Genomic DNA, 18636 nt, shown 5'->3' with positions numbered 1-18636 from the left:
CCTCGTGATCCACCCGCCTCGGCCTCCCAAAGTGCTGGGATTACAGGCTTGAGCCACCGCGCCCGGCCTTGAGCCACCGCGCCCGGCTGCCTCCTGTGTTTAAGCGACTCTCCTGATTCAGCCTCCCTAGTAGCTGGGATTACAGGCGCCTGCCACTATGCCCGGCTAATTTTTGTATTTTAATAGAGACAGGGTTTCTCCATGTTAGCCAGGCTGTTTTCAAACTCCTGACCTCGTGATTTGTCTGCCTCAGCTGCCCAAAGTGCTTGGATTACAGGCATGAACCACCAAACCTGGCTCCATTCTTTCATTTATTTATTTTAGATTTTTATTAGAAATGGGATGTTGCTATGTTAACCTGGTTGGTTTTGAATTCCTGGGCTCAAGCAATCCTCCCATCTTGGCCTTCCCAAAGTGCCGAGATTACAGACATGAGCCATGGTACCCACCCACCAACCAATTCTTATACCACATTAGAAAACTGACCGGATGCAATGGCTCATGTCTGTAATCCCATAACTTTGGGAGGCTGAGGCGGGTGGATCACCTGAGGTCAGGAGTTTGAGATCGGCCTGGCCAACATGGTGAAACCACGACTCTACTAAAAATACAAAAATTAGCTTGGCATGGTGGCGCATGCCTGTAGTCCCAGCTATTCGGGAGGCTGAGACAGGGGAATCACTTGAACCCAGAAGGCAGAGGCTGCAGTGAGCCAAGACTGTGCCACTGCATCTCAGCCTCAGTGACAGAGCAAGACTCCATCTGGGAAAAAAAAAAGAAAATAAAAAAAGGTCACTATATGAGACTGGCAGATACCATACAGAAACCCTTCTTGCACTGCGGTTAGACATATCTCTTTCTTTTAACTCTAAATGATACCTAAGTTATCAACTTTTCTTTATGAGGCTATCTGATGAATGTCAGGTAATGATTTTTAACAGGAACATCTATTAACTTCCTTCAATTCTGATTTGGTGTGGTATAAGAGTGACTGTACTAGATCATGTATCTGACTATAACTTGGCAGAACTGCAAACTCAGCAGATCAACAGGAGGCTATCCGAAAACAAATTTGCCATCAAAAACGCGGACAGAACGTGGTAAAGGAAAACAGCCCATGAAAATTCCCAGAATAAACAAGGTGAGATTTCAAACTACCTTTTGATACTGTTCTTCATTCATCTGCAGGGCAAGCAAAAAGTCTTCATGCTGAAGAACAAATAAAGCACACGTTCAGACACAAATTTAGTAAAGATGACACTATTTAGTATTTATTTCCATAAACATAACTCCAGTGTTATCATCTCTTCAATTATATAGTTTAGCAGTTCAGAAAGTCACCTGGGAATAAATTTTAAGTAGATCAGAGAGCTAGAAAATATCAAACAATTTTTCTTAAGTATGAAACTGTAGAATAAGAGAAAAGGCTGAGACATAAAACACTTTGAATAGCAAAGAATGGCATCAACAAACAACAAGCTGAAAAGGTAAAAACTAAGTTTGGCCAGGTGTGTGTGGCTCACACCTATAATTCCAGCACTTTGGGAGGCTGAGGCAAGTGGGAGGCTGCGGTGGGTGGATCACCTGAGGTTAGGAGTTTGAGACCAGCCTGACTAACATGGAGAAATCCCAACTCAAGAAAAAAAATACAAAATTAGCTGGGCGTGGTGGCATGTGCCTGTAATCCCAGCTACTCAGGAGGCTGAGGCAGAAGAGCTTGAACCTGGGAGGCAGAGGCTGCAGTGAGCCGAGATTATACTATTGTACTCCAGCCTGGACAAGAAGACTGAAACTCTCTCAAAAAAAAAATAAAAATAAAAAAATAAAACAAAACAAAAAACTAAGTTTCACAACAGACTTCTTTGGCAAGGCTGTGTGGCAGTGGGCACTCTCACTTATTACTGGTGAGAATGCAAAGCAGGACAACCACACTGGCCAGAAGCTGGCAGAGTCATCAATGCCACTTCCAAGAGTCTAGCCCAAAGACGCACCCGGGCAGAAACAGGAAATGATGTATGCACAAATTTATTTATCATGGCACTATTTATAATATTGAAAACCTGGGAACAACCCTAAAAGTCCATCATTAGGTGAATGACTGAATAAACTGGGGTATTACATAAAAAAGTACACCAGTCAGTTAGTTTCAAATAGGAAACAGAAAAATCTCTATGAATTGCTGTAGAGTAATTGCCAGGATGCATGGTTAAATGAAAAATGCAGTTGTAGAAGAGTCTACCACCATTTGGGATTAAACTAAATTAATTTATTTATGAGACAGGATCTCACTCTGTCACCCAGGCTGGAGTGCGGTCGTGCAATATTGGCTCGCTGCAGCCTTAACCTTCCAGGCTCAAGAGATCCTCCCACCTCAGCTTCGCGAGTAGCTGGGACTACAGGTATGAGCTACCATGCCTGGCAAAGTCTGCTACTAACTGGATAAGAAAGATGGGTATACAAAAATACATATACATATTTGCTTTCGCATAAAATAAGGAAAGATAAACCAGAGACTAATAATAACGGTTATATATAAACAAAGTAAAGGGCCAGGTACAGTGGCTCATGCCTGTAATCCCAGCACTTTGGGAGGCCAAGGTGGGAGATCACTTGAGGTCAGGAGTTTGAGGCCAGCCTGGTCAACATGGCAAAACCCCGTCTCTACTAAAAATACAAAAATTAGCCAGGCATGGTGGTGCATGCCTGTAATCCCAGCTACTCATGAGGCTGAGGCAGGAGAACTGCTTGAACACGAGAGTCAGAGGTTGCACTGGGCTGAGATCCGAGATCCTGCCACTGCACACCAGCCTAGGTGGCAGAGCAAGACTCTGTCTCAAAAACAAAAAAATGCCAAACAAACAACAAAAAAAGGAAAGTGGGAGAAAGGGATAAAATAGAAGGTAGGTTTTTCTGAATATTCCTTGTTTTATAGTTTGGATTTCAGAACTAAAATTTTTACAAAATTAGGTTAAAAAAACAAACAAACAATTCTTGGCTGGGCGTGGTGGCTCACACGGTCAAGAGGTTGAGACCACCCTGGCCAACATGGTGAAACCCCATCTCTACTAAAAATACAAAAAAAATTATCCGAGCGTTTGGCATGCGCCTGTAGTCCCAGCTACTTAGGAGGCTGAGGCAGAAGAATCGCTTGAACCTGGGAGATGGAGGTTGCAGTGAGCCGAGACCGTGCCACTATGCTCCAGCCTGGTGACAGAGCAAGACCCCGCCTCAAAAAAAAAAAAAAAAAAAAAAATCGCCACCCCCACCCACCTTTTTTGAGATGGCGTCTCACTCTGTTGCCCCCAGGCTGGAGTGCAGTGGTGCAATCTTGGCTCACTAGAACTTCTGCTTCCCAAGTTCAAGTGATTCTCCTGCCTCAGTCTCCTGAGCAGCTGGGACTATAGACTCGTGCCACCACACTCAGCTAATTTTTGCATTTTTAGTAGAGACAGGGTTTCACCATATTGGCCAGGCTGGTCTTGAACTCCTAACCTCATGATCCACCCACCTCAGCCTCTCAAAGTGCTGGGATTTTTTTTTTTTTGAGACAGAGTTTTGCTGTTGTTACCTAGGCTGGAGTGCAAAGGCACGATCTTGGCTCGTCACTACCTCTGCCTCCTGAGTTCAAGCGATTCTCCTGCCTCAGCCCCCTCAAGTAGCTGGGATTACAGGCATGTGCCACCAAGCTGGCTAATTTTGTATTTTTAGTAGAGGCAGGGTTTCTCCATGTTGGTCAGGCTAGTCTCGAACTCCTGACCTCAGGTGAGGCCCACCTTGGCCTCCCAAAGTACTGGGATTACAGGTGTGAGCCACCACACCTGGCAGTTCTGGGATTACAGGCATGTGCCACTGTGCCCAGCCCCACCACCCTTTTTTTTTTGAGACAGTCTTGCTCTGTTGCCCAGGCTGGAATGCAGTGGCACGATTTTGACTCACTGCAACCTTGACCTTCCAGGTTCAAGTGATTCTCTTGCCTCAGCCTCCCATGTAACTGGGACTGTAAGTGTGTGCCACCATGCTCTGTTAATTTTTGCATTTTTAGTAGAGATGGAGTTTTGCCATGTTGGCTAGGCTAATGTTGAACTCCTGGTCTCAAGTGATCACCTGCCTTGGCCTCCCAAGGTGCTGGGATTACATGCGTGAGCCACCATGCCTGGCCAGAATCTTGTTTATCAAGTTAATGGCATAAGCACCAAGACTTATTTCAAGTGACTTTAAAATATTTTAGTTTTATATTCTCAGATATAATCTGACAAGAATGTTATTCATGTTATTAAGAACCAAGGTTTTTAGCATAGAGAAAAGAAAATAAAGTTAGCAGGGCATGGTGGTACATGCCTGCAACCCCTACACTTTGGAGGCTGAGGCTGAGGACAGCTTGAGGCCAGAAGTTCGAGACCAACTTGGGGAAACCTAGGCTCTACAAAAAAATACAAAAAAAGTTAGCCAGGTGTGGTGGCACACACCTGTAGTCCCAGCTACTCGGGAGGCTGAGGTGGAAGGATTGCTTGAACCCAGGAAGTTGAGGCAATAAGCCATGATTTCGTCACTGCACTCCAGCCTGGGTGACACATGGGGATCCTCTGTCAAAAAAGAAAAGAGAAAAAAGCAAAGAAGGCACTTTGGAGAAATTGTTGAGTCCAGGTCACAGAAAGCAGAAGTTGAAACAAGGTCACCTTGCTGTGCCCAAAAGCAAGGATGTTGTCAGAGACTACTGGGGTCAGGTAAAGAGAGATTAACTTGAAGCAGTAGCCACTGGCCAGAGATGGGACAATGTGAACATTACCAAAAATAAATGACTACCATCAATTAAAATACAGCCACTGGCCAGAGATGGGACAACGTGAACATCACCAAAATAAATGACTACAATCAATTAAAATACATCCATCAATTTGCCAATTCTTTACTTATCTGATAAGATTAGTGATATTAATGAATGTGATTTTGTAACAGATGAATGAAAATAATAAATTCTAATTTCTGCTTAAAAATCTAGAATTTTGGTCAAAAATGATCACTTTATTTTTGAGAAAATGCCTGCCAAATACCTTATTTTGAATAATCATAGTTTTTCTGTCAGTCACTTTTTTCCAAGTAAAAAGTGGCCAATGCAGCTGATTTGTGGCTCAGTTGCACAAGCGCTTTCCTCATACTTGGATATAAGACAAGCTTCATATCCTGGGAAGTGGCAGAAGCATTTCATTTTATTACATAGAATATTAAAAATATGTTTTCAAGTGTCAAAATTTGGTAAAATATTTTTTACTGCTTTATCAAAGACTTTTTCCCCCCCTGAGACAGCCTTGCTCTGCCACCCCAGCTGGACTGCTGTGGCCTAATCACGGCTCACTGCAACCTCTGCCTCCTGATTCAGCAATTCTTGTGCCTCAGCCTCCACAGTAGTTGGGATTACAGGTGTCCACCTAATTTTTGGTAGAAACGGAGTTTCACCATGTTGGTCAGGCTGGTCTTAAATTCCTGACCTCGTGATCTGCCCTCCTCGGCCTCCCAAAGCACGCCTGGGATTACAAGTGTGAGCTACCTCGTCTGGCCTATCAAAGACATTTTTAGAGCCGGGCGCGGTGGCTCACGCCTGTAATCCCAGCACTTTGGGAGGCCGAGGCAGGTGGATCACGAGGTCAAGAGATCGAGACCATCCTGGTCAACATGGTGAAACCCCGTCTCTACTAAAAATACAAAAAATCAGCTGGGCATGGTGGCTCGTGCCTGTAATCCCAGCTACTCAGGAGGCTGAGGCAGGAGAATTGCCTGAACCCAGGAGGCGGAGGTTGCGGTGAGCTGAGATCGCGCCATTGCACTCCAGCCTGAGCAACAAGAGCGAAACTCCGTCTCAAAAAAAAAAAAAAAAAAAAAGACATTTTTAGGTGAAACTGGTATGTCTTAAAAATATAAGAGCATGGTGGTGAAAAAAACAATGATGATAAGAATGGCTCTGTGCCACTGGACTGATACATGCCAAGGTAACACCGCTTTTGTTCTGCTGGTACAAATTCAATACAGTAAAAAAGCAAACACAGTTTTCCTTGATCAACACAGGTGTGAACTGCGGGGACCCACTTATGTGCTTATTTTCTTCTGCTTCTGCCACCCTGAGACAGCAAAATCAACACACCCCTCGTCCTCAGTCTACTCAACGTGAAGCCCATGAGGATAAAGGCCTTCTCATGCTGATCTACTCTTCCATTTAATGAACAGTAAGTATATTTTCCTTATCAATTTCTTAGTAACATTTTTTTCTCTAGCTTACCTTATTGTAAGAATACAGCCTGTAATACACAAAACATACCAAACATGTTCATTGACTGTTATTAAGGCTTCCTGTCAACAGTTCAATTGTTCAAAGTTAAGCTTTGGGGCAGTCAAACAATATATGCAGACTTTCAACTGCATAGGGGGATAGCACTCCTAACCCTCATGTTGTTTAAGGGCCACTGTAATGTCTTGCATAGTTACGAGAGGTTTGACCTCCCAGACCTCCAAGAGTCTTGGAAAACCCAGGGATCTCTGGGTCACACTTTGAAGCCATTGGTCTAGAAGATACTTATTAAACAGCCAATATATACATTCCAGCTGACCTGCACATTTGATCCTATATTTAGAAAAATTTAAGAGAGAAATGGAATCTCTTTCTCCATTAGAGGTTGAGGGAGGAGGTGAAAAAGATACACAAAGCTCCAATTAAAATTTTCGATTTTCTAACATAAATCTGATTTATGAAACCACAAACATAATTATTATGACAAAACCCAGCTTTTTTTAAATTTTAAAAATGTTTTATATATCCAAGTTAATCACTCTCTAAAGAAAAGGGAAATCTTAAAAGACAGTTTTGTACTAACTAAACTCTGAGAGCAAACTAGAACCCCAGAAACACATCCCAAGACCAGAGCACATCTTCCTACCTCTGCCATCTCTTTGATTTTCTGCTCATAGAACTCCTGCTCTTGCTGCACAGCTGGGAGGAGAGCACGCCGGTCATAGGACCTACAATGTCGCCGCTTATTTTCCAGAAAGAACATCCTCTTTTCTATTTTTATGTCACCTAGAAGATATACGACAATGCAAAAGCATGCAGACAAGCGTGTGTTAGGAATCTGGACCACTCATGTCCTTTTTTCCGGGCCTCATCCTCCACCTTCTCTCTGGTGGCATGTTTCATGATTTCTGTATCACATTTTACCATTTGGAAAGACTGAGCTTCATACCATTTGCCAACCTACCACCCCTTCTTTGATCTTTCTGGTTTTTTCCCTCTGTTTATGCTCCAATTGGAAGGCATCTCCTGTCAGAAGCGCACTATGTGAATATACCACAATTTATTATCTATTTCGCTACTGAGGACATGGGTTTATTGTTTTGGGTTAGTCTGAATAGTGCTGCTTATAGCTATTTGTTGGTGAATGTATGTCCACAGTGTAGCTGGGAATTGCTTGATCATGGGATAGGATGACTTTCAGCCTATCAGAAAATAATACCAGTTTTCCATTGTACCTGTTTACACCCTTCCTCTATCAGCAATGCATGTGAGTTCCAGTCTCTCCATGTCCTTACCAATACCTATCATCAGTTTTTAATTTTAGCCATTCTGGTGGGTACAAAGGTGCTGAATGTTTTTCAATCATTTTTATTTTGAAAGCATTCAAATATATAAGGGGCTGAAGGAATAGAGGCTATATTCACCACAGTATATTATAACATGAGAATAAAAGCAGAATGACAACCAATATATAATTGATCTCCTCAGGTTTTGTATTTCTTTTGCTGATTTGGTAATTTATGATTTTTTTTTTTTTTTGAGACAGAGTCTTGCTCTGTTGCTCAGGCTGGAGTGAAGTGGCACATTCATAGTTCATTGCAGCCTCAACTCTTGGACTCAAGCGATCCTCCCACCTCAGCCTCCTGAGGAGCTCGGACTATACAGGCAGGTGCCACCAAGCCCAGCCAATTTTTTTGTATTTTTTGTAGAGATGGGATTTTGCCATGTTGTCCAGGCTGGTCTTGAAGTCCTAAGCTCAAGCAATCCACCAGCCTTGAGGCCTCCCAAAATGCTGGAATTATAGGTGTGAGCCACACTGTCTGGCCATATTATGTTTTACTAGAAAACTTTATCTCATCCAGATTTTCAATTTATTGGTCGTCATCTCTTGATGTTAACATTTATCATCTGGTTCCCAATATATTTTATTTTGATTCTCCTTTTCTCTTGCTCATTCTCACTAGTTTAAACTTTTTCTTCAGGAAACCACTTTTTGGGTCCTGGCACAGTGGCTCATGCCTGTAATCCTAGTACTTTGGGAGGCTGAGGCAGGTGGATTACCTGAGGGCAGGAGTTCAAGACCAGCCTGTCCAACATGGTGACACCCCGTCGCTACTAAAAATACAAAAATTAGGTTTCTCTGCTGCGAGCTTCCAAAATGACAAAGAAAAGAAGGAACAACGGTCGTGCCAAAAAGGGCCGCGGCCATGTTCAGCCTATTCGCTGCACGAACTGTGCCCGATGCGTGCCCAAGGACAAGGCCATTAAGAAATTCGTCATTCGAAACATAGTGGAGGCTGCAGCAGTCAGGGATATTTCTGAAGTGAGTGTCTTTGATGCCTATGTACTTCCCAAGCTCTATGTGAAGCTACATTACTGTGTGAGTTGTGCAATTCACAGCAAAGTAGTCAGGAATCGATCTCGTGAAGCCCGCAAGGACCGAACACTGCCACCCCGATTTAGACCTGCGGGTGCTGCCCCACGACCCCCACCGAAACCCATGTAAGGAGCTGAGTAAAAGATTGAAGACAACTATTCCCTGGAGAAAAATAAAATGGAAATTGTACTTGATATTGCCTTATTAAGTGTATCTGCGCCAGATAGGGTGGGGATTTTGTGTGTGTTAGACCAAGTGTGAAATAACAAGTAGTATTTTCATGGGGAAGAAAGCTTATTTATGTAATCAAATTTTTGTTGTTGTTGAGGGGGAAGGGTGGGGAATGGAATCTTGCTCTGTTGTCCAGGCTGGAATGCAATGGTGCTATCTCAGCTCATTGCAACCTCTGCCTCCTGGGTTCAAGAGATTCTCCTGCCTCGGCTTTCCAAGTAGCTAGTATTAGAGACGTGTGCCACCACACCCAGCTAATTTTTTGTATTTTTAGTAGAGGTGGGGTTTTACTATATTGGCCAGGCTGGTCTGGAACTCCTGACCTCAGATAATTCACCCCTTAGGCCTCCCGAAGTGCTGGGATTACAGGTGTGGGCCATCATGCCTGGCTATTCATTTAAATTAAATCTTGTTTGCAGTCATGTTCTTGGCCTCACAACTTGCATATCTGTGTGAAATAAAAAGTTTAGGCATCTGTGAAAAAAAAAAAAAAAAAAAAATTAGCCAGGCATGGTGGCACACACCTGTAATCTCAGCAACTCGGGAGGCTGAGGCGGGAAAATCACTTGAGCCCAGAGACGAAGGTTACAGTGAACAAAAATCACGCCATTGCACTCCAGCCTGGGTGACAGGAACAAGACTGTCCACCCCCCGTAAAAAAAAACCAAAACCCAAAACCAAAACCCCACCGTTTTTGGTATTATAAGAATAGAAACGCATATATTTGGAGAGTAAGCTTTGAAGTCAGATTCCCAGGTTGGCTACTTGCTATGAAATATCTTGCAAGTTACTTAACCTCTCTGCGCTTCAGTTTTTTCTGTAAAATGATAATAACGGCACATACATATCACAAGGCTATTTGAAACATAAGTTAATCCATTAAAGCACTTGGAAAAGTGACTGGTACATATTAAGAACTCAATAAATGTTAATTACTATAATTATCAATGACATAAATTAAAATTTTTTTCACCTTCTATTATTTCTTTCGTCTTTACTCAGTTCTTTTTGTAGTTTATCATGTTCAAGTAGTAAGAGTTATTTTCAATCCTTTATTTTTAAAATTAAATGCAATTAAGTCTATAAAATTTCCTCTAATGCATTTTCCTGCATGACCATAAAAAGGACAGAGCAGGGAGAACTCTGTTTCACTCGAGTCAACCAATTATAGACCAAAGAGCAGTACTTAGATAGAAAACAAACTGAAAAGGAGAAAAATGGGATTCCTGGAACAGATGAGGGATTCTTAGCCCATGTCCTTATAAAAAGCTGTTAAAAAAGGCTAAGTATGAGTCATAAACATTAAATTCCTAATATAAATCAAGCATATTTTCTATATCATACTTCCAGGGTCCTTAAAGATTATCTGATAATGGCAGGGCGTGGTGGCTCATGCCTGTAATCCCAGCACTTTGGGAGGCTGAGGCTGGCGGATGACCTGAGGTTGGGTGTTCAAGACAAGCCTCACCAACATGGAGAAACCCTGTCTCTGCTAAAAATACAAAATTTAGCCAGGCATGGTGGAACACGCCTGTAATCCCAGCTACTCGTGAGACTAAGGCAGGAGAACTGCTTGAACCCGGGAGGCAAAGGTTATAGTGAGCCAAGATCGCACCATTGTAGTCCAGCCTGGGCAACAAGAGTGAAACTGTCTCAAAAAAAAGATTATCTGATAAGTACAATTTAAGAATCAGCATCTGTATTAAAGTGCTATTCCTAAAACAAGGGACTGAACCAAATAAAATGAAGTTTACAGGGAAAAATGTGAGATGCAGCAAAACCTAGAGGTGCATGACTTGACAGCAATGTGGGTGCAAAGACCAAGGCTGAATATGAGCAGACCTCATGTGGAATATGATGTCCCGTCTTGTACACCCCAACTTTCAAAAAGACCCTGACAAGCTAGAGAAGGGCACACAGGGAAGGGGAGAAGGGCAGTCAGGCTGATGAAGGGGAAACAGCCAGAATCTGTCACTCCAGATTCCACCACTGTACAGTGGTAGAAGGCAAGAACAACAACCATGGCAGGACATTTGAGGAAAGTATATACTGACTTAATATAAAGGAAGAACTGTCTAAAAGATAGAGTTGACCAACAAGGGAGTAAACTATCTTGCAGAGTAGTACTTTCTCCACCACTGAAGTCAGACACAAATGCTGTATGGCTACGCCCAAGGATGCCTGTTGTGACCTCTGGGTAAATTTGGCTGAATGAAAACCCACCTGCATACTGTCCCTAGTTCTACATTCTGCCACAGGCCAGGGAGAATGTCATGTTAGCAGAGCACTGCTGCACAGTTTGGCTTAGCAACCTCAGGAGTCATAGCCTAAGGGAATTTCTTTTAGCTACTGAAGAGTTCATAGTAAATTCAAATTCTTTCCAACTTTACAGTTACCCAAGTTTCCACTTAGTCATACCTGAAATCAAGTGCAGTAATTAAGTACACATGTAACAGAAACGCAAGAGAAAAGGAAAGGGAAATGTTCCTGTTTATGGCATGATCTCTAGAAAAAGTTGTAGTAAACTCCTTTACTGGGTACAAGCAACTCAGATAAAATCTGTTATAATTCTCTCAGGTGCGTAAGTGACCCTCTGCAGTAAGCCCTTATGCATAAGTCCGGGTAGTTTTTATCTAATAATACAGCCAATTATCATCAAGCCTTCAAGACCAGTTTTTTCCCCCAAGCTTAACAGCATACCCAAATATCTTCCCACACATAAATTTTCTAACAGCACACAAATTTTTTCTGTCATAGTTTATCTTAAGTACAAAGAAGGAAGCCAACAAGTGCAGCCACTTTCTAAAAATTCTGATGTGCTGTGAAAGTAGTCCCTGTCAGTCACTCCTTAGACTGGCCTGGTCAGATGCTCGGCAGACACATGCAGCATGGCTTCCTTCACTGTCTGTGGGAAGAAAAGGTACAGCGTTGCAGCTACACACTGCCAGCAACATGGTTTGCATTACCTTGTTCAAACTTGAAATCAATGTAAGAATACTGATTCATTTCTTTTCTCTTCTTCCTTTTTCCACTGGTTTCTGGTGATAGCTCCTGCCATTTTTTAATGGCATCGGAAAAGGCCTACAAATTGAGAAAGGGAAAGGTTACCTCTATAAATGGAAAATAATACTTGAAACAGGCAATCCCCAAATGCCATTTAACAGTTTCAACTTTCTTCCCAGCATGGCTAACAAGAATAGGCAGTGGCAGCTGGGTGTGGTAGCTCATGTCTGTAATCCCAGCATTCTGGGAGGCAAAGGCGGGTGGATCACCTCAAGTCAGGAGTTCAAGACCAGCCTGGCCAACATGGCAAAACTCCGTCTCTACTAAAAATAGAAAAACTGGTCAGGCGTGGTGGTGCATGCCTATAATCCCAGCTACTCCTACTGAGGCAGGAGAATCACTTGAACCCAGGAGGGGGAAGTTGCAGTGAGCCGAGACTGCACCACTGCACTCCAGCCTGGGTAACAGAGTGAGATTGTGTCTCAAAAAAAAAAAAAAAAAAAAAAAAAAAAAGGCAGTGGCAAAATAAATAGGCAGCATTTCATTATTTTCATTTCTCTGACTTTCATAAATTGGTACAGTGGTGGAAGCAAAACACTGACAGGTTAAAAAGTGACTAGGGAAAATAAAATCTGTTGGCTGGGTGCAGTGGCTCATAGCTGTAATCTTAGCACCATGGGAGGCTGAGTGGGGTGGGTCGTTTGAGCTTAGGAATTTCAGACCAGCCTGGGCAACATGGGGACACCCCATCTCTACTAAAAATACAAAAAAACAGCCAGGTGTGGTGGTGCACAGCTGTGGTCCTAGCCATTCAAAGGCTAAGGAAGGAGAATCACCTGAACCTGAGAGGCGATGCTTCAGTGAGCTGAGATGGCATCACTGCACTATATCCTGTCTCAAATAAAACAAAACTGTCCAAGCTGTCCTTGCATAAGTACAGGTTAAAATCAGATGATAATGAGCTGGTGAGTTCCATACTACAGGCAAAACTTCCATGTTGTTTCTCTGGTCAATGCTCCTCTTCACTTTCCCCAAATCTGCTTCTCCCACACTCTTCTCTGCATGCATCTATATCCACCCCACCCTTCAACACCATGCTGGAGTTCAAAATCCTCCCACTAGTGAGGATTCCTTTTCTTTCCTACCTTCAGCTTCTCCCTCTTATATTTTTCTTATCAGCATTTAAATGTGCTCCAGTCAGGCCAGGTGCAGTGGCTCATGCCTGTAATCCCAGCACTCTGGGAGGCTGAGATGAATGTATAACCTGAGGTCAGGAGTTCGAGACCAGCCTGGCCAACATGGCAAAACCTCATCTCTACCAAAAAAATTACAGGCACCTGGTGGCAGGTGCCTGTAATCCCAGCTACTTGGGAGGCTGAGGCAGGAGAATTACTTGAACCTGGAAGCTGGAGGTTGCAGTGAGTCAAGATAGCACAATTGTACTCCAGCCTGAGTGACAGAGTGTGACTCTGTCTGAAAAAAAGAAAAAAAAGTGCTCCAGTCTTTGCCATCCTAAAAAAATGGAAATACTTTCTCCCTTGATCTCATCCCTCTTTCAATGCCAGCCCCTCTTTCTTCTTCGCCTCATTGTAGAGCAACTTATCAAAGAAGGAGCTATCTGCTGCTTCACTACCTCACATTCATGTACACAAGCTTTCCAGCTGTCTCTAATCTGGCATCTGCCCTGTCTTTGTACTTACTCATCCATGCTTATTATTGAGTGACCAAGTCCACCATCTGCATTCTAGTCCTCATCTAGTACAAACTCTTAGCAGTATTTAATAACGTAGGCTGGGCATGGTAGCATCCCAGTGCTTTGGGAGACTGAGGCAGGATTACAGGAGTTCAAGAACAGCCTGTGCAATCTAGCAAAACCCTGTTTCTACAAAAAATAAAATAAAAAGATCATCCAGGTTTGGTGGTGTACATCTAATGGCTTGAGCCCAGAAGGTCAAGGTTGCAACAAGCCATGATTGTGCCAGTGTACTCCAACCTGGGTGACAGAGAGAGACCCTGTTTCTAAATAACACTAATGATGATGATGATGATATAGGCTGCTCCACTCTCTCAACTTCCCCTCTTCCTGTATGCCTGTCTCCTCTGCTTGGTCTTTATATGTCAGGAGTCCTCTTTTCTCACCTGATATCTCTGAGTACCTCAATCTGACTGGTGAGATTATTTTTCATATGCTGATGACTCTCAAAGTCCTATCACCATAAAACTCAAGGAGATACCGAAAAAAAAAAAAAAAAAAAAAAGACCCATCTATCTACTCTCTATATTTTCCAAACTTTTTAGTCCAATTCAGTCTCCCAATGAATTATTTTTACTCACAAGGCCCTTCTTAGCACACTGGCAACCAATGTTTCCCAGACGGAATTCACGATTATTTCCCTTCAAACCAGATTTTTATACTAGTCCCCAACCCAATAAATGACACTAACATCTTCCACACCCCCTTTCACCAAACTCCTACTTGGGTCTGTGATTAAAGGTCCCTCGCTCAGGGAGACCCTTGGTCTACCTTAGGTTGTCACCTGTTTTACCCTTTCAAAGCCCCCTCTATTTTTCTCTCAAAGTCTTTTTTTGGCCAGGTGCGGTGGCTCACACCTGTAATCCCAGGACTTTGGGAGGGTGAGCTGGCAGGATCACCTGAGGTAAGGAGCCTTACCAGCCTGGCCAACATGGTGAAAACCCATCTTTACTAAAAATACAAAAATCAGCCAGGGGTGGTAGTGTGCATCTATAGTCCCAGCTACTGAGGAGACCGTGGCCGGAGAATCTCTTGAACCAGGGAGGCAGAGGCTGCAGTGAGCCGAGATCGTGCCACTGCACTCTAGTCTGGGTGACAGAATGAGACTCTGTCTCAAAAAAAAAAAAAAAAAAAAGGTGGAAGGGGCTTGGCCTAGACCTCAGCATGAGCCACATAGTCCTTGGGTCTTACCTTCCTACAGGTAAGACCCAGAGATAACCACTATGATAACTCCACATTTGTTTGTCCTTTGGACAAAAGAAAATCACAGTGTTTGCTGAGAAGCACAAGAATTTCAGCAAGAGAAGAGAATTTAATGGCAGTAACGGTGACCAAGAGGAGTAAGCCAAAGTCTCTGCTGGTGCATGGGCTCCTGTTCTGGACACAGCTACAAAGTGGGCACTGTGTGCTGCGTTTCACGGGAAGACACATGTCTGTTATCCACCACAAACCAGCACCCTTCTCGCCCTTAAGAGGCCTTTAAGTGCTGTGTATTTTAGGATCCTGGGGGCAAAGTGCTGGGAGCTGTCAGGAGCTGCCCACTTCTTCTGAGGGGGTACTGCTGAGTTCCCGAACTCTTTACAGACCTTACGTCATATCACTGATAACTGAGCCACCTGGGGGATGGATGGTAGTGTGACTTGTCCCAAGTGAGAAAGCAAATCAGAAAGGAGCAAGATTAGAACACATCTTTCATACTCCTGCAATCCACAGTAAAATATATTACCCTCTGTGTTTTTATGGTCAAACCAGAACTTCTCTGCTTCTCATCTATTATTTCTTTTCATTTAGCCCTTCCTGATCAGCAAATACCTATCTACTTAACTTCACCTTAACAAATTCCTTAGCTCTCTGCAATCATAAACCATCACAACTTCTACAAGCTGAACTGTTCATTCTGTTATCATGGGAAGATGTAGTCAAGAAGTGTGACACCAACAGGAAGACCAAGTAGAGCACCTTTCGGGTGATGGCATAGTGTCCTTTAAGCTCATGCAGGGCCCACTTAATGTCCTGACTACTGAGCATTTTGAAGTCAGCCATAAGGAGGTCGGCGGCTTGGATGAAGCAGCGCTGGTCTAGAGGAGTCAACTTAGAATAGTCAAAAAAGTCTATTTTAGGCAACTGAAATGAGAGAGAAGCATAAAATTAGAGGCCAGACAGTAAATTTCTCATGTAGGGAAAATCATTTTAAGAATTACATGTAGAAGAAAATAACCTAATTTTTTCCTAATTAATCTCTAAGAAAGTTACCAGCCCTATAAGAGAGATGAGAAAATGGTGGCTCAGAGAGGTTAAACAAACCTATCCAGAGCCTACAGACTAGTTTTACTAGTTATAACTCGTGAAGAAATATAGTTGGGGATTTAAACCAATCTTTCAGCCACCTTCTTTCCATAAAATATTTACAAACAACTATTTTTTTTCCTATTATAGAACATACAAAAGAGATAGTCAAAGAATTTGTGTGGAGTTGGAAGATCAAGCAACAGATCGTAATAAAGTTAGTTCTCAACCATACTTTACCATATAACACACTAAATGCCAGCTTAAATCACAAATAATGACAATGATTACAGTTTTTAAAAGCCAAACTGTTTACATCTTGATATGAGATTTGGGTTAAACAGGTGAATACACTGTATACAAATCTCACATCAAAAGAAAAAAAGAGATTCAACTCTAGGCAATGATATGTATGCTGAAGTATTTACAGAGAAGTGTACTGATGCTTCTGCAACTTACTCTGAAACACATTTTAATGAAATGAAACATAACAAAGATGTGCTAATGAACAGACAGATGACATAGGTATGATAAAGAGGATACAGTAAACTGTTAACTTTTTAGTAGTACCGGTGTTGGGTATATCGGTAATCAACGTAAAAGTTTCAACTTTTCTTAAGGTTTGAAAATTTTCATAATAAAATGTTAGAATCCTAGCCAGTTCTTGTTTAGCTTTAGGAATTTGCTTTGTAGGATTAAAGATATGGAAGATTCGTTTAATCCTTTGTGGGAAAAGGAAGATAAGAATTACATGGAGAGGGAGGAGTTAAAGACAGAATTCAAAGTGGCTCAGATTGGGAGATCCCACTGAAGTATAGATATATTCTGAAATCCTATATCCCTCTGCTAGTCTTTAAAAACTTGTCCCAACAAAGCACTTTCTTCCCACAGAGATAGCAACAAAAAAAGCAGGGCATTTCCAGGTAGCAAGACAAGAACACAACACTTGCCTTTGTCTCATCTTGGCTGGCCAGCAGACTGCTACTGGGATTTATAATGATTCTATCTTCTCTCTTTGGATAATCTGGATTTTCCAGAAGAAAATTACAAAGTCTGCAAAAACAAATGATGTTACTTTCACACTGCTTCCAAATTGCTTCCTACCCGCTGCTTCAAATGCAATGTCTGAAGAATAGAGTCCCTAGTCACACATTACAACTGGCCTATCAAGAAATTAAGATGTTGGTAGCCCAAAAAACTAAACAAATAAACAACTGCATTGAATTCCTATCTTTGGGAAAGATAAAAAATTTAAAAAGCAATGAACATACTGATGAAAACAAAATCCTCTTATCTATCAGTTGGGTGTTGATGTAATGAAGTCACTGAAACTATTAATTGGAAAATTTGTAAAAGTAGCTACTGTTTGTCGAGAAAACTATGAACAAATAAGAAGTGGGAAACTGTGTATTCACATTTATAATAAAAAATAGTCTGTTAAGAGATGTAATAAATAAATGAAATATAAAAGACCTTCTGTTAATTCATTAATACTTTTTATACCCCCACGGTGACATAAAACTCTATGGTAAGATAAAGCTCTATGAGCCATCTGAGTTACACTTGGTTTATTTAGCTAACTGCTAAACCAGACTGATGACTAGATCATGTTTTCCTATGAACAGACTCTCTTCACAACAAACCCACTAGCTTTTTCTATTATCATCGTGAAATACTTCCAAAGTAAGGATATACAGTGTGAGATAACACACAATGATGTATCACCACCCAGACCTAACAAATATTAACCATCCAGGCTCTTCACAGTCAAATCAGACAACCACCTTGGAATGACTACACAGTAGTGAAGACAGAGTGGGTGGGGTGCAGCTCCAGCCACATTCAGCAGCAAGGAAGCTTCTTTGCTCAGAGGGTAATGGGAACTTCCTCTTTTCTCTACTTCTTCCTCCTACTCCAGTAGATTCCTACGATGACCCCCCCCCAGGTGTCACACCTGCAATTCTCACACATCTCCCTTTTTACCAGTTCTCTTTTGCCAGATGTCAATAGTAAGGCCTATAATAGTAGGGTAGGAGGTCTGACAGAAAAGCCGGGAGAGAAAAAGTGCCCAGCTCCAGCTCCTTTTCTCACCCAGGTGCCAGTGTTTGGGGCATGGTTTGGAAAAGTTCATTTATTCTGCAACCCCTGCCAGGGCCCCCATGTCAAAGCCCTCTCCCTCATCCTGACATCTCAATACATTTCCCTTTGTTGTTATTTCCAGGAGTCCCATATGCTTTTTATCTCTAAGCTCCCACTTTCCCTACCACCACAGCCTGCCCAGTCTACAGAACACAACGTCAGAGGCCCAAAGAGGGAGAAAAAGTAGCATCCTTCTCCTATTACAGAGACAAGAATTCTGAGTACATTTTCCTTTAAAACCACTGTCATCAGTGGTAATTCTGTCCTAGAATTTACTAGTGTGCACTGAAGTTACGCAAATCTTTGAAGGCCGACCTGAGAATTAGCCACCAGCAAAAATCCCGTCTGTGGGGAAAGGCCCGAGTTCCAGGCAACTCATTACGTGTGCATATTCAACATGGTTACAAACCAGACACAGACTAGCTTTAAAATTGTCTGTTTTTATGTGTTTTCTCAAGTACGTGATACATAAGTACACCTCTATATGATATATAGGTGGAATAGTAGATATGATTTCTTGAAAAAAAAAAAAAAAAAAAAAAAAAAAAAAAAAAAAAAAAAAAAAAA

General features: G+C 42.2%; 2 protein-coding genes across 3 annotated transcripts in view; one reads left to right on the top strand and one right to left on the bottom strand.

Annotated features, from left to right (window-relative positions):
* Positions 1–808: 808 nt before the first annotated feature.
* The window catches only part of LOC116546387 (E3 ubiquitin-protein ligase RNF216-like), a 24875-nt gene continuing 7047 nt past the window's right edge, over positions 809–18636 (bottom strand). Inside the window, exons 2-6 of one of the 2 annotated variants that reach the window (XM_032272659.1) lie at positions 16881–16983; positions 15604–15768; positions 11855–11969; positions 6927–7066; positions 809–1209 (exon numbers count right to left, since the gene is read on the bottom strand). In XM_032272659.1, the coding sequence (XP_032128550.1) occupies positions 1150–1209; positions 6927–7066; positions 11855–11969; positions 15604–15687 (399 nt within the window). In that variant the 5' untranslated portion in view covers positions 15688–15768; positions 16881–16983 and the 3' untranslated portion in view covers positions 809–1149. Of the gene's footprint in view, positions 1210–6189; positions 7067–11854; positions 11970–15603; positions 15769–16880; positions 16984–18636 lie in introns of those variants that run through there. The other variant, XM_032272658.1, reaches the window with a different exon arrangement.
* On the top strand, positions 8401–8851 carry LOC116546388 (40S ribosomal protein S26-like). The gene has a single exon (XM_032272660.1). It carries the CDS (start codon positions 8439–8441, stop codon positions 8784–8786), a length of 348 nt encoding a protein of 115 aa, XP_032128551.1. The 5' UTR covers positions 8401–8438; the 3' UTR covers positions 8787–8851.

Source organism: Sapajus apella, unplaced genomic scaffold, assembly GCF_009761245.1.
Source record: "Sapajus apella isolate SASKATOON/1434 unplaced genomic scaffold, GSC_monkey_1.0 scaffold830, whole genome shotgun sequence".
NCBI classification, from domain to species: Eukaryota; Metazoa; Chordata; class Mammalia; order Primates; family Cebidae; genus Sapajus; species Sapajus apella.
The sequence above is the reverse complement of the archived record's forward strand: the minus strand, read 5'-3'. Positions and strand labels throughout refer to the sequence as shown.